The 15,745-nt window shown below is 45.7% G+C and overlaps 1 protein-coding gene and 1 long non-coding RNA gene across 7 annotated transcripts in view; one reads left to right on the top strand and one right to left on the bottom strand.

Moving 5' to 3' along the window:
* LOC116648239 overlaps nucleotides 1-6,937 on the bottom strand; it is a 34,571-nt gene extending 27,634 nt beyond the window's left edge. The window contains exon 1 of the long non-coding RNA XR_004302478.1: nucleotides 6,719-6,937. This is a non-coding gene — a long non-coding RNA (uncharacterized LOC116648239). The remainder of the gene's footprint in view (nucleotides 1-6,718) is intronic.
* On the top strand, nucleotides 6,196-14,680 carry ALKAL2 (ALK and LTK ligand 2). Of its 6 annotated transcripts, XR_004302477.1 has the most exons (7): nucleotides 6,198-6,472; nucleotides 7,185-7,471; nucleotides 8,833-8,886; nucleotides 8,970-9,050; nucleotides 11,765-11,830; nucleotides 12,538-12,587; nucleotides 13,957-13,988. XR_004302477.1 is itself a non-coding variant. In XM_032430091.1 (6 exons), exons 2-6 carry the CDS (start codon nucleotides 7,219-7,221, stop codon nucleotides 13,997-13,999), a joined length of 630 nt encoding a protein of 209 aa, XP_032285982.1. In that variant the 5' UTR covers nucleotides 6,196-6,472; nucleotides 7,185-7,218; the 3' UTR covers nucleotides 14,000-14,680. The 6 variants fall into 6 exon arrangements, 4 of the variants coding, with proteins under 4 accessions (XP_032285982.1, XP_032285986.1, XP_032285983.1 ...); XM_032430091.1 differs by having other exon boundaries at nucleotides 6,196-6,472; nucleotides 8,833-9,050; nucleotides 13,957-14,680; XM_032430095.1 differs by lacking the exon at nucleotides 12,538-12,587 and having other exon boundaries at nucleotides 6,197-6,472; nucleotides 13,960-14,680.
* The last annotated feature ends 1,065 nt before the right edge of the window (nucleotides 14,681-15,745 follow it).

Here is a 15,745-nt window from a genome sequence, read left to right as displayed (position 1 = left end):
TGAGCCCTCACATACACCTCTGAGCCCTCACACTGGTGTGAACCCCCCTTCACTGGTGTAAGTCTTCACTCACTGGCATGAACCCTCACTCAACAGCATGAACCCTCCCACACTGGCATAAACCATCACTCACTGATGTGAGTTCTTACTCACTGAAGTGAGTCTTCATTCAGTGCTCTAAGATCTCACTACTCTGATCGCTGGGTATGTGGATACTTAATAATTTAGAATATTTTAGCCCCCTTTCTAACTCTAGATTTTCTATGCAGCTTTGAATGAGTTACAAAATTATGCTGCCCCAGAAACTCTATAGAATATAGATAATGCTCCTTTTTATGAAATATAGTAAGAAATTATGAAATACAGAAAAAAGACTTTATGAGAGTATACACTATGAAAGATTTAGTAATAGTTAAAAATGTTCAATCCGTTTTTTTAACACACTGTACTAAAAGGTTAGCATACATTATTGTATTTAATATTCACAAAGCCCCTGAGGTAATACTACTAAGTCATTTCCTTTCTGGGCATGAAGAAACTGGGCTCAGACACTGCCTTGCCCAAGTTCACAGGCTGGTGAGTGGGAATAAGAGCTTTAGCCAACGTCTGTGATCCACAGCCATGTTCATGTTCACTCTATATGCTGCTTTTCTGAAAGAAAGTGGACACCAGTAACGCTGTTTGTCCAAAGCATGTCCATCCCCCCCTCATACACTTTGTTCTTCCTAAACAGACTCACTGGCTCTGAGGTTCCCACCTGGACTCCGCATATGCATTTCCCTCTGTCTAGGATGCTCTGCCTCATCCCAACGTGACAATCCCCCATCACTACAAATATCACTTCTGCTACAGAGTCTATGCTACCCACAGCTATCTTCTGAGATAGCTCCAACTAGATACCACCTTTTAGTATTAACAATATATCAGTCATATCTTTACTGAATGATCATATACCTTATAAAGGGATAATCCATGCTCAAATTATCTTTGTAATTCTACAAACATTGGTTTTCAAAAAAGAAGTATGCAATGAATATTTAAGTAATGATTTATGAGCATCTGTCAGTAAAAATACATAAAAATAGTATGCTTATTCATTTTTTCAAAATTATTTACTTTGTATATACAATATTCCCTACATGATACTAAGCATTGGTGATATAATGATAAACAAGAGGCAGCTCCTGGCTACAAAAATATGGTAGTCCAATGGCGGACACAGAACAGTAAACTGGGATATGTTCAGAAACTAAACTGAATAAGTGAGGTTGGTGCCATGATAGGAAGAAGCGTGAGATGCAAGCCATAGGGAGATCAGGGGCCATTCCCACAAGATCTGGTGTCTAAGGTGAAATAGGATGAGTTACTCAATGAAAGATAGCACTGCAATCCCGCCTTTCTGTCTTGGATACAGCACCTTGCCTACAGCCTCTCCTACATGGGAATTGTCTGTTGTACATCTTCTCCCTAACCCTAATTGGCAGGAGATGGGCCACTGTCTCAGACTCTTGGCCAGGGGTTAGGAATTGTTTCTTCCTACATTGCTTAACAGACACGAAAATATCATAACAAGTATTCATTTTCTGAAGAAAGCATATTTCTCTTAGTCACACTGATTTGACCCTACCTGTATTCTTGCTGAGGGGCCCTCGGCTGAGTGCTGACTAGTGGAGTGCAGGCAGAGGTGACACAGGCCCCCCCCCAGCCTTGGCTCTTACAACCTCCCTCTCAGACCAGAGGCAGAGGACCCAGCGTGGACCTCCAGGTTCTTAGAAAGGGCAGAGCTGGGGAGCCTGAGGGGCTCAGTCGGTTAAGTGACCAACTCTTGGTTTCAGCTCAGGTCATGATCTCAGTGTCCTGGGATCGAGGCCCCATGATGGGCTCCCTGCTCAGCAGGGAGTCTGCTTCTCCCTCTCCCTTTGCCCCTCCCCCTGCTCGCGTTCTCTCTGTCTCTCTCTCAAATAAATAATTTTAAAAATCTAAACAAAACAAAAAACTGTGATATTGGAGCCTTAAGGGGCAGGCAAGTGTCGCTAAGCTTTAAGGCCTCTCCTCTAGCTGGATTTCATAACTAAACCAGTTCCAGGGAACGAAGTGAAGTCCATGCTCCCTTTAAGCCTACCCATTAATAGTCCTCTTTCTCTTGGCTACGGGATAAGAAAACTGAGCAGGAGTAAATCAGTCATGCTACAGAGCATCTCAAGCCTTCGTACATAACCTTTGGCTCTCGTATCTCTCCTGGACTTGCACTGCAGTGTAGTTTTGCAGATGCAAAAGTGTGTATCAAAAAATGAAAAGGAGGTGGATGACCTATATATCCTTACAATAATGTGCTTCCTCTACATAGGAGAGAAAGAATTTGGTAGGAGGCTGTATTTCATTCATCTAGAATAAACTGCTAGAGAGCATGCACACATTATTACTTATAAGAGACTACACTGTTTACATTTACACCATAAAGATTGGTCCTGTTAGAAATCTTGTCTTCCTAAATGTTTTATATACTTTCTGGTACATTCCCAGTGTACTAATAATATATCGATAGCAACAATAACAGAACTGATGAAAGTTAAATATTAAGTGACATTTCTTTATAGCACATAAAGTTATCCTTTATGAAAGGTAATAGTTTTTCTCTCTAATAGGATCTTAGTTAGATTGTTAAATAATCAACATAATGGTTGAACTAATACTTCATTTAAAAACATGTAGTTAATATATATCTATTTTAGAAGTGTTTGAAGGTAGTTAATAGTCATCTCAAATAAAACTTATACCTTTTCAGGAAGAGAGAAAAATTATAATTGGAACTTTGGAACTTTATACTATTTATAAATTTAAAAAATAACTTGCCCATCTTACGACATAGATCTACAATAAAAGTGGGTTAAACACAACTTTCCCCTCTCTTGTTAGTTTTCTTTCTATGATCTAACATAGTTTTCTCAAAAAGGAAACAAAACTAAATCAAATCTAGCAAAAGTTACTTTGGCCAATAGTGCTTAAAATATACTGTTACTATCTTATCTCTTTTGGACCCTTCATAATAGAAAGTTGTTCACTTACAAAGGAGGGAATTAAATTATTTAAGATGAATATATCACCTCTTCTTGCACAAAAACAGATGATGAAACTCATAGTGACTCTTTTAGTGAATTATCTTCAGCTCTTTGTAGGAATACTGCATTTTTTGTTTTCTGGTTTTTTGGTAACAATCAGAATTATACAGCTTTAGACTTCAGAGACCATCCAGTTCAACCACCCCATTTTATAGGAAAGAAGTGGAGAGCCTAAGCCATTTGTCAAATATAACTTTATATTTTCACCTAAGCCAGTTTACATACTTTGCTTTGCCTTAACCAGCACAATTAATTTAGCCAATCAGAATGTTTCTGGTGATTGGAGAACTCCAAAGGGTTCTTCCTGACAATACCATAAATTGGGCAGCTCAGTAGAGATTATAATTCAGTGCACTTTTTTATTTAGTTGAGAAAGTCTGTAAAAATGATTTATACAGAATGCAAGGCTCCTGGAATCATTTCAGTACAGAGCTTTGCAAAAATGAATGAATTAAAACATGATGGTCTGATCCCTAACTGCCAGATCTCATGAAACTAAACACCAACAAAGCACCAGTTTTGTTGCTGTTGTTTATGCATGTAAGTATCTGATGAGTTGGGCTAAAGTATTGGCATATACAACTGGGTGGTAGAATAGACTCATTCAAAAAATCCATTTGTCTGTCCCATTAAAAACCACAAAAGAAAAAAGGACAATATTAATTACTAGCAAGGCTTCCTTGGTTGGTAGAATTTGGGGAGGGGGGGAATAGTCCTAATTGGTACTTTTTAGAAAAACCTAAATTTAAAAAATTATTTTTTTATTTTTAATTGAAGTATAGTTGACACATAATATTAGTTTCAGGTGTATAACATAGTGATTTAATATGACATACATTAGAAAATGTTCACCAGAAGTGTAGTTACTGTCTGTCACCATACAAATTATTACAGTATGATTTCCTATGCTGTACTTTTCATCCCTGCAACTTACTTATTTTACAAGAGGAACTTTGTACCTCTTAATCCTCTTCATTGATTTCACCTGATTTTGTAAAAGAGTATTTAAAAGGAAAGACTCTGTAAACTTAAAATAATATATGATTAGGCTAAATTCTTGTTTTCTTTTTTTTTACTATAGCAGTATTTTTTTTTCCCCAAAAGCAGTTTTACACCAAAATGTTTTACAACAGAAGCTTCATGTGCTCCTTCTATTGGGTGGAAAGGAAGCTCCTCCACCCCGGGGCCACTGCTGAGTGCCCGCAGAGGGAAGTTTTTGTCACTAGGCGGCGCTTCAGCAACAGAAGCTCACCCCTCCTTCAAGGGAAGCAGAAAAAGGAAAAAAAAAAATCCTACTTTACCTGCCTAAGAACTGTTTGATAAGAATTTTCCTCTTTCTTTCTTTTCTTCCTTCCTTCCTTTCTTTCTTTCTTTCTTTCTTTCTTTCTTTCTTTCTTTCTTTCTTTCTTTCTTTCTTTCTTTCTTTCTTTTTCTTTCTTTCTTTCTCTTTCTTTCTCTTTCTTTCTTTCTTTCTTTCTTTTTCTTTTTTGAGGATATCTTAACAGAAACATTCATATCTTAGTCATATTGCCTGCCAAAAGAAGAGCTCACTGAGAAATACAACCATTTCCTTTTAAAGAGAGCAGAATATAAACACATCCCCCCAAAAGGTGTGTGGGGGGTGGGATTTAGATGATCGCATTTTAGTATCTTCTGTCTCTATTCTATTTACCCCAGCCTCACTTTGACAAACACTGTTTTCCCGAGGAAACAGAATTAGTGAAGGGAGACAGAGACAGAGACAGAGAGACACAGAGAGACAGAGCAGACACAGAGACAGAGAGACAGAGCAGAGAGAAACAGAAACAGAGAGACAGAGCAGACCCAGGGAGACAGACACAGAGACAGAGAGACAGAGATGGAAAGAGAGAGCAGATACAGAGAGACAGAGACACAGAAGAGACAGAGAGACACAGAGACAGAGCCGAGACAGAGACACAGCAGAGACAGAGAGACTGAGACAGAGCCTGAGACAGAGACACAGACAGAGCTGCACAGAGAGAGCTCGCGCCCTGGAGGTTCCCGGCCCTGCGACTCGCAGGCCTGGCTGGGGGTCCGCACCACGTGCCCGCAGCACCTCTGCCCGGGGCCCTGGGTGCTGGTCCTGTTAAGGGCGGAGGCTTTAATTCCTGCGCGCACCCCCGCTCTGGCACCGTCCTGAGAACGCCTCCCCCAGTCAGACCACTGACTTGGAGGGTGTCCAGCGCTTGCCCAGAAAGCGCCAATAAAATGGGAAAGCGCGCAATTGATTGATACTACATTTTACAAGAAAAAAAAAAAATTACAGGAGATAAACTGTTGAAGCCTCACAAATGCGCCTGCCTGCATCCAAAGAACCAAAACTTTGGGAAAGACTAGGCCTGGAGGGAGGTGGCCAGGAGGTCTCCTGCGCGCGTTTCTGCGGAAGGGGAGCGAGGAGCAGCCCCAGAGCCCGGAGCGCGCGCCGCGCGGTGCCCTGCGGGAGGGGCTTCGGCTCGTCCTTCCGCGTGGGGGGGGGTGCATGTTGAGGAGGGGCTCCCGCGTGTCCTGCCAGGTAACTGTGCATCCCGAGGTTACTAGAGCGCGGCCCGGGTCCCACCCTGACCCAGGCCCCTGCCCTGGGGGCGGCCCGGCCTGCTGCAGGCCGCGGGGCGGTGCAGACCTCTTGGGGTCCTGAGAGTGGCCCCCAGCCACGCCGGGAGATTCCTCCAAAAAGGATAGACTCTAATTGACTTATTAAATGTCGAGGCAATCAGGCAGCTCATTTTTTAATAGCCCAAGATCTACATTTAGACAAAAACAGATCTGAGTTCCTGGTAAAGGCGTTTCTTCTCATCCTGTCACAGTGACAGGAACGGAGGGAAACAGACTGACGGAGAGAAGGGGGAGGGGAAGACGAAGGGGAGGGAGGCGAGGGACGGAGGGGGAGGAGATGACGGAGGAGGAGGTGGGGGAGGGGAGGGGATGGGGCCGAGGGAGAGAGAACGGGGTAGAGAGAGCGGGGGAGGGGGGGGACAGAGGGGGTAGGGAGAGATGGGAGGGGATGGGGGGGTGTCTGACGAAGATCCGCACAGGGGTACGAACACTTGAGCGGCTTCTAATTAAAGCCCCGCGCGGAGCCCTCGGGGACCGGCCTGACGTCGGCGGGCGCGGGGATAAGAAGCGGCCGCGGTCGGAGCGCAGCCCAGGCAGCCGCGCGTCCAGCGCTCCGAGCGGGCGAGCCACCGGGTCTCCATCCCCGCGCGTCCTGTGCGCTCCGCACGCCGGGTCGCCGCGGGGCATGGAGTAGCGGGGCGCGCGGCAGCTCCGGGACGCGGGAACGGACACCGGGACAGAAGCCGAAGGACGCCCGCGGCTCCGGGACACGGGGACAGGTAATCCGGCCGGGCTCCGACGCGCAGGTGGCCCCGCGGGCGGCGCCGGGCAGGTGTGGGCCGGGCTCCCTCCCCTCCCCGAGCGCCGGGGTTTCTAAAACCTGGCTCTGCGGGCGGCTGGAGCGAGGGTCCTGGAGTGGGGGCCTTTTGGGGACACCCGGCGGGAGGAGGGGGCGACCACCACACAAAGGCGTTGCTGCAAACTTGAGCGCAGCCGCTCGGGCGGGGCGCGCGGCCCCCACTCACCCGAGAGCGCAGCGGTGCCCCGTCGGGAAGCGGCAGGTCCGCGGGCAGGACGGTCCCGGCGCCCTCCAGCCTCCCTGGACGGGTGGGTGCGCGCCCGCCCCGCAGGCGGAGTAGACGCCGCGGCGCCGCTTGGCTCTGAAGGTTGAGAAAGTTGTGCGGGTGCCGTGCGCGGCGAAGTGCAGGCGGATGTGCCATTGCTCGGAAAGTTGGGAGGGCCGCCGCGGGGGCGGGACGCGGGCGGGAGGAGGCGCGCTGAGGAGGGCGGCGCGCCCGAGCCCAGGCTCTCGGCATCACCGCAGCGGGGCCTCCGCGGGTCCCGGGGACACCGCGTCGCAGCCTCCGCCGCCGGCCCCTCCTCGGCCGGGGCTTGCGAGGGGCCGCGGTCTCAGCGGGAGAGTCTCTCCTCCCCTCCACCGCCAGCCGCCGACTTTCTTTCCCGGTTCCCCCCCCACCCCTGCCCCTCCAGCGAGCCGAGCTCCCTCCGGCCGAGCGAGCGCACGATGCGCGGGCCTGGGCGCCCCCTCCTCCTGGGGCTGCTGCTCGTGCTGGGGGCGGCGGGGCCCGGGGTCGCCGAGCCCCGGGAGGCGGCCGACAGACAGACCCTGCTGCGGCTCATCGTGGAGATCCTCCAGGAGCTCAAGAAGTACCATTCGGGCGAGTCGAAGAGACTGCACCTCTTGGGCCAGCACGACTACACTCTGGGCCGCAGGGAGGTCTCGGACTACCCGGTTTACCCCGAGGAGCAGAGAGTCGGTGAGTGCCCTTGCCTCGGGCTTGCGGACCGAGTGACCTGCCTCCGAGGCTTCTCTGGGCGTGTGCAGTGTATTGGGGACCTCCAGCACGTTTGCGTACCCGTCATGTCTCGGGAGACACCGGAACTCGGGTTTGCTTGGAAATTGAGAAATCGTATCTATTTTAACAAGATAAAACCATTTCGATCGTTTGAAAAAAACTAGGCATTTTTCTTTTAAGAAGAAAATAGGAGGTCGGTAAGTGATGATGCCTCGCGTATAACTGTCCCTACTCCACTTCTAAGACACGTGAGTTATTACCTAGGTTGGGAGCTTTGGCACAGAACTGTCATCTGTTATTTAGGAAATGGAAATATTTTCAGCAAAGCACTTTCAACTGAGACAGAACTGTTTCAGGGCCACCCCCCTCCCCTTACCCTCCTCTGCCAATGGCAGAGCCTTCCCAGAGTGGGTGCCCCATGGGAAATTTCCAAAGAAAGCATGCAAGCTTTTAATGCTTTCATGACACAATTGGGTCAAATGTGATAAGGTCAATTTCATACAGACTGACATTCAGGGGATGCCTAAGCCTTGCAAGTGAAGAAGCTTCGTAGGAAATGTTCCCTCCTCAGATGAGGAGTATTTGTGGTGAAACAAAGTGCGACCACATGCAATCATAGCAAAAGTCATTCTCCAAAACGAGTGAGTGAAAAATGGTTACAGGTGACTGTAAAAAAAGCAAAAACAACACCTGGATCAGAAAGAATGTCAGTGGGAACACTGCTATTCCCAAGTAAAAACTGAGAGCTGTCTTTCCCCGGGAATTTTACTTTAATCTTATTAACCAGGTAAACGTCTGTTTCCATGCATTTACACCAGCCTTCGTAACAGGTGGTTTTGAAGGCATTTAATCCTTTTTCTAAATATATACCTAGAAAAAAAGTTTTATAACAATTTTTTTGCTTGAAGGATTGGGTTTTCATTCTAGAACTCTCAGAGCTTGTGGCATTCGATTACCAAGCTGTCCAAAATGAAAATGCCTAAAAGTGATTTATGTATCAGAAGCTATCAACACACACACACACACACACACACCTCTTCCCCCTTATGTAACTTTATCGTCACTGTCTTTATACTAGCGGCAGAGACAAGACAAATAATATTGAAGCTTTGTGAATAGCTAATACTTTATCTGAAGAAAGATGTGATCCTGATTACAAGTCTTCACATTATGTCATGTACAACCAATCTGTTTTATTTAGGGCAATGTTAACATGGCTAATGAAGAGTTTCCAATAACTCTCTTCAACATTCACTTAGATCACATAAAAACAAATGCTTCTTTCAAGCAATGCAATAATTAGCCTCTTTCCCTTCAAACAGAAATTGTTCCTCGAGATCTAAGGATGAAGGACAAGTTTCTAAAACATCTTACAGGTAAGTGTGCTCATTCCTTCACCTGTGCCCAGTTCCTGGCATCCTGCAAGTCCTCACAATCTGCTTCTTCTTCCATGTTCCAGGTCCTCTTTACTTCAGTCCAAAGTGCAGCAAACACTTCCACAGACTTTACCACAACACCAGAGACTGCACCATCCCTGCATGTGAGTGACAGCAGCCTAACTGCTTTGGGAAGACCAGCACATGTTGATGTTTCTCATGTCCTTCCACCCCTCCTCCTAAATCTCCTCTTTGCTAAAATATAGTCCCTCTTAACTGTGGAGTTAAGGGTTCGGGTGACCAGACCATAGAAGGAGGTGACGGCATTCTGTAGCACCTGGTGCCAAATGGAAAATTTACATTCACTAGAATTAATCAACTCTCGGAATGGGCTGAACTCTTCCATTCATTCTTGTTTTATGAATTCTGGCATGATGTCTATATTTGTATCTACTCAGTATGACAAACTTTAAGAATGAGTTGCTAAAATGACTACCGTGTAGTAGTATGCTCTGGAGGAGAAAGGATCTGTGGACCTGGGCCACGCCACCCTGACTAGATGCTGCTCTTCACTAATCCAGAAATGCAGAGTTCCCCTCAGTCTAGCTCAGCTATAGCGTTCTGATTGTCTATCTGTAACAAAATGTGTCTTATTCCCCCAAAAGTGGTTGCTAGTGCTCGTCACAAAACATGCTAGAGTGACATCAGTTAGAGCCCTAAACCAATTTTTCTTGTAGGGACTACAGCTTTCATTTCACGTGAGGCTCACAGGAGGAAAGTGGTGCAGACACACCAGGTGTCTTACTAGCTGCTTTCAGACACTATCCGGAGTATCCAGACTATCCAGGCCAGACTTTCCTGCCCTGCCTTCAAAAAATGAAAAGTAAAAAAATAAGCCACTTCATATGAAGTGGAAGTTTTTCTGCTCAGGCAGCAAAGTTGCCCCAAATAACTGCAGCTACCATGTGCGGAGCTCCTTGTCCAGGTGCACTGACCAAGGTGGCCGGTAAGACCGGGAGCATCACCTTCCACAGGGAGCTGGGGTGCTCGGCGCGAAGGCCCTCGGGCTCTCACCGCTGCACAGGGCTCGGCCACGGCAGGCGGCACACGTGTCCCATGGAGCTCGGGTTATTTTTCAAGCACTGCTTTGGTCCACCCTCCGGTCCATGCCCTATGCACCTGGCATGTCCCTCTCCCACTTCCTTCCTCTGAAATGGAATCGCCTTCTGTTTGAGAGTTATTCATTATTCCAGAGGCCAGAGAACATTTTTATTGTTTAAATCTGTCTATATTTTTAAATACCATCTTACAGTAATAGGATCAGATTCTAAATTTGAAAGTGATCTTTGGGGTCATTACTTCTAATGTTTTCATATATGGATGAGGAAACAAACATGCTTAAATTCCTTGTGCCCTGACACACAGCACACACTCGACTCTGCAACCCCTTCCCCGGGACACCGTATGTGCCCACACTCACTGCCTCCTTTTGCTCAGAGTAACTCAGCCACATGCCACCCAGATCCCTGCTCACCCATTATGGGAGGTAGCCATCAGGGTCTATCACAGTGCCCCTCCGGCCTGGGAGACGTGGAAGCCCACAGGTGTGTGCACTGGGTAAGCGGCTACTTAAACTTTACCCATATGGAGATGGGTGGAGAGCCAAAGCTGGGCCACTTCTGTGCTGCTTTAGGCTGTATGAAAGAAAATGAGAATCCTGGGAGGTCAGGACTGAAAGGAACCAGAGCCTTCTTACTCAAAGTGTGGTCCCAAGGGCAGTTCTTCAGAAGAGCAGAACTTTGAAGTCTCCAAGACACCACCTTCACAAGACCCCCAGATTATGTCAGAGTTGGAGAACATGCAGGTTCGGTGGGATGGTGGTCAACTTCATTGTCTCTAGATGTGCTGCAAATTGAAGTATTTGCCTTGAACTCACACAACACTGTACCCACACATACTCCTCTATCTAGGAAAGCTGCATCCTAAAATATTTGGTGCAACTGGGAAGAGGGAAAAAATGCCAGGAATCCAGATGACCCAGCTTCCAGCTGTTAGGCCATTTTTTTTCCTTTGAACACAAATTATTATGTCGTCTAAATATTTAGGAGCTCTGCATTTTTAGGAGTAGGATTAGCTGCTTGTCTGACATATTGTGCAAACTCATTGTTGTCAGTTTACTCATTCATTCAGAATTTCAGTTAAGAGCATGAATTCTTCCATTTTTAAGTAGGATCTTGAGACTCTTGAGAAGTAAACTTCAGTCATTTATAAACTGCTGTAGCTTTCCACAGAACTTCAAACTGAGGAAATTCCTTTATGGTTATGATCACCAAACCCCACTTGTTTTCTCTGAGGTAGCACCTATGGAATAACTTAATTAGGTGAGATATCAAGGAAAATCCATTAGTACCAGGTCTTTCTGCTCTGTTACTTGTTGACCCACTTTCTTTAAATCTTTACGCAGAGGGTTTTGTGTATGATCAACCCAAGTGGGGATCCAGCCTGCATGTGCCCTGAAAGTTAAGTCACACAGGGCACGGGAGACTGTCTGCTAGGGAACAAAACCAAAGTCATTTTGATGAGCATGAAGAGCCACTGGGAAAAGAAAATGGGCAGAAGGAGATCCTGCACCGGCCCCTCCCTGCACAGCCTCCAGTCCCATTATTTACCTTTTGCCATGTGAAACGAAAGTCCCTCAAGTACCATAAATTATTAAATCAACAACTTAGAGCCCATGATTTCAGATGACAGTCTCCCCATCATTTCCAGGGAATTCAGAATATTTAAAGAAATAAATGGCTTTAGCAGTTGATATTAAAAAATACTTAAGGAGTTGTTGATGTCACTGACAAGGGTCCACGATTTATTTTCCCTACAGACTATAAAAGATGTGCCAGGCTGCTTACCCGGCTGGCTGTCAGTCCAATGTGCATGGAGGGATAAGGTAAGCTGACCACAGCTTCACTGGTACACCCACCAAAGACCCAAATCCCGTTTGGGACATGAAAAATTCATGGGAGTTCAGAAATACGCATTCTTTGGCTAAAGTAGCCTTCCTCTGAGTAAAGCTGACATAACACTAAAATATCTACAAATATTGGCCATCAATAAAAGGTACTCTTGCCAGTCCGCACACAGTACCCCAGGCAGCTGCTGTGAATTACTCCTGTGAGGACTCTGTTGGCAGAGTGCATGTTAATTTGAAACACAACCCATTAGTGGACTAATTTCAGCACATGACTTAGTGCATAAATTAGGATACATATCTAAAACCATGCCTGTTCACTTTTAGGCTTTCACTCATTCATTTACACTCATAAATGAGTATATGACTAACCATATCCATGCAACTTTTATAGACGTTATCTGGCAAATGTTTGAGTTGGAATCTATCATTATGCCAGGAAGCTTATAAGGAACAGCTAAGAATAGCTATTCTATGTTTCTATCAGCTATTTTTCCAGAGCCTCCAATGGTAAAATATAAAGGCACATGGAGAGTTTATGAACTAAATTTTTAGCCTTGGCCTCCTGAGGGCTGATGTCCAACACCAACTATCCGCCATACTGATGGCTGAAAGCTTTGTTTTCCTGACACAAATGCCATGGATTTCGGTCACAAAACGGTAATTTCCTAATTGTATATTTATAGTGTGTCTTGTGTATGCTGGGCACCGCCAGAGGCCAAGTTTACCTCCACAGGTAAGACATGCTTCAGGTCCTCGATGGCTGTTCCCAGACAATGATCTGCTGTGTGTGCACAGTGGTTACCCTGTTCGTCTCGTGTGCGTGGACGCGGGAGTCGTGTTCTTTCACACACAGACATGCTCGCTGGGGGAAAGCCTGTGCCGATAAAGGTCTAGATGGTGCCGAGGGGGCTGAGCCAAACCCTGGCAGCCGTCTGACCACGCGAGCACAGCCACGTCATCGTCAACACCGGCTTCTCCCCGGCGTAAGTCCCACCGATAATGAGAGAAACAACATGTGGTTTGGTGGAGGATTATGAAGCCACATCCTTGCGGGTTCACAGAAACTTGTACGGCACTCTTTATGTGGGAAAGTAAAAGCATGGCTTTTAGCGCCAAAGCTGAGAAATGCCGTGCACTAACTTGACCTCCACTCCACTGCCCATCCGAGTCCACTGCCAAATGGCACACAGAAAAGACTTCTTTTTGAAGCAATGGATGGATTCTCAGAAGTCTCTCAAGGTCATACGCTAGGGGAGACGGGCATGTTATTTTATCAAGCATTCCTTCATAGTTAAAGCACCACTGTTTCCAGAGATGAACCAGGCACATCCTCGGAAGACAACTTCCGTTTACTTACAGGAGGGAAGACCAAATGCCCTGTGGTCCTCTCCACCGAAACAACTACTCAGGCTACACACTCCATCTCTTTAACTGACCTCCAGCCAAAGAGAAACTAGCTTCCCAGCTACTCTCCCTCACAGAGAACACTGGAGACCTCTCACACACCACTGGCAGCTCAGTTCAGTTAGAAGCCTGAGCTCTGGAATATATTTCCAAAGAAATGGAGTTTTGAGTAACAAGTGTCTAGTTCAGTCCACAAAATGCAGCTTAAGTTTAGCAACCCTGGAGCTTACCATTATTTTTAAAATTAATGAATAGTGTACCAATGGTTCGGGTACACTGCAGGGAGTGCTAGAAAAAAGGGTTTATTTTTGGTTTTTAGTTTTGCAAATGCTCGTGCAGATGGAGGCTTAAGGGCCAATGAGCGGTTTCTCAGGACTGCCAGGCTGTCAATCACTGTGGCCCGAATTAGAGGACTTGACAACACACATCAGGACCATGGGCTGGTCTTCAGACTGTAGTAAGCATTCAGCTGTACCAGTGATGGTTTTCATTCCTTTAGCATAGGAGGCCTGCAACGACTGCAGAACTTGGTTATTTCCACAATAACACAGATTACACTTTTTGGAACATAGAGAAATACACATGCAGACTGTGATCCCTTGTGTTTTCAAACACATTATGTTACATCATTTGATGTATACTTCTTCTAGAACTGATAAGAAAGTGTGACGTTCTATGAAACCAAATGTGTTTTTCAGCAGTGAGCAGAGCTGCAAAGGACCAACAGCCCACGAACCATGAGAAGTGCCTTGGAAATCAACAGGGAACAGAACCTGCTACCTTCACGAACACATCCCCTTGTGAACAAGAGATTTATTTTTGCAGACTGACTCTTCCATAAACCCTTTAACTTGAGTTTTGTATGTTGTTGACACTGTTGACAGATACATATTCAGTTAATCAGCGTACCTGACAGTAACACTTGCCATTCGTGATTTTGGGGGAAAAGGCGAATGCTCCACATTTGATGTGTAGTGCTATAAAATGACAGACAAAGCTATTTCATTCTCCTGATTAGGTGAAATCTCAAAGAGTATTTCTTTAGAAACATAAATAGAATCTGAAACTATATTTTCATATAGCATATGGTATGATTTAATATTTTTGTTACTCTTACAATTAAATTCCCAGAGCATTATTTGGAACTGCATGGAAAAAAAAACAAAAAAAAACTTGTCATGTTTTGGAGATAGTGGAGTATAAGTCTGTGAACATATCCAGGCTAATTTCGTTTGTTCTTTCTATCATAAATGTAAGATAGTATCCAGATATTGTGCAATATGTAAATACTGTAAATAAAACAAGTAATAAACGAAATGTTTGTTATAACGAAGTCTTCAAAGTGACTCTTTACTTCTAACAAGCTCACCGGTGGGAATTCATGATTTACAGAACCATGAAGAGATCCTAACACTGGCAGAATGTCATGGAATATAAAAGGCGTAATACATAAAAGGGGAAGGCTATGAATTCTTGGAAGGGACAATTAAATTGGCGTTTTTTAAAAGGAGACACTACTATGTAACGGTGGCATGTCTTAAGACAGAGTCTGATACGGGGTGAATATTTAAAGAAGGTTGCACCTGTATTTTCTTGTGTGACTTCGTAATCATGAAAAAACTAAGAGGTAAGACTTCTAAGCAGCTCTGATTTTTACAGGTGATATATTTTTAACAAATCTGATTGCATCCAATTTATGACAAGTGAATTCAACACTGAGTTTCTCTGTTCACAGGACCTCTAGTCTGGATACAGCCATAAGGATAAAGTAGACATGATTCCCAGGACATGTCTGAGGTCCGTATTTAAGATACAGATGCAAACAGTAAGGAAAACAAACTATAGGGATTTTTTCATGATCACGAAAGAACAGAATATGAAAATACTTTGAGATTATTAAGCAACTACTGAAGGATTAGGGCAGAGTGTAATTCTAAAGCGCTTTTAGTCCTATTTTCTAATTATTTCATCTTTTCAGCTCAGTTCTTTACTTTTTAAAGCACCATCACCAATTTCTCAATCCATGTAAGCTCTCCAGGTTCCTACTAGCCTGAGGAAGAGTTTTCAGGCAGGACTGTCTTTGGGAAATCCCACAGGGGGCCAGACACACATCCTAGAGGGGTGGTGGCAAAGCCACCATGCTCATCCTCCAGGACTAAATGCCCCACCTGACCCCCCAGCCGGGACCCTCAGGTTCTGAGGTCGGGCAGCCTCACAACACGCAGAGGTGGCCACCCTGATGGGGCAGCTCTTCCTCCAAACTCCTACTTCTGAGCAAGGGTCCACTCGGGCTCTGGATGAAGACTGATCCATGACTCGGGGCCCTCCCAGGATTCCAGGCCACCAGCTGTGAATCCCAGTGAAGAGGGGAGCACAGCAAACTCTCACTCATCTAGCCATGCCACCCAGGAAGGCCCAGCTTGGAGAGCCAGCTCCACAGAGGAGACTGCCGCACTCCACAGATGCTGGGTCAGGCAAGGACACGTA

Source organism: Phoca vitulina, unplaced genomic scaffold (assembly GCF_004348235.1).
Source record: "Phoca vitulina isolate PV1807 unplaced genomic scaffold, GSC_HSeal_1.0 scaffold42, whole genome shotgun sequence".
Classification (NCBI taxonomy): Eukaryota; Metazoa; Chordata; class Mammalia; order Carnivora; family Phocidae; genus Phoca; species Phoca vitulina.
Note: the sequence above shows the minus strand (reverse complement) of the source record. Positions and strands in the feature narration are given on the sequence as shown.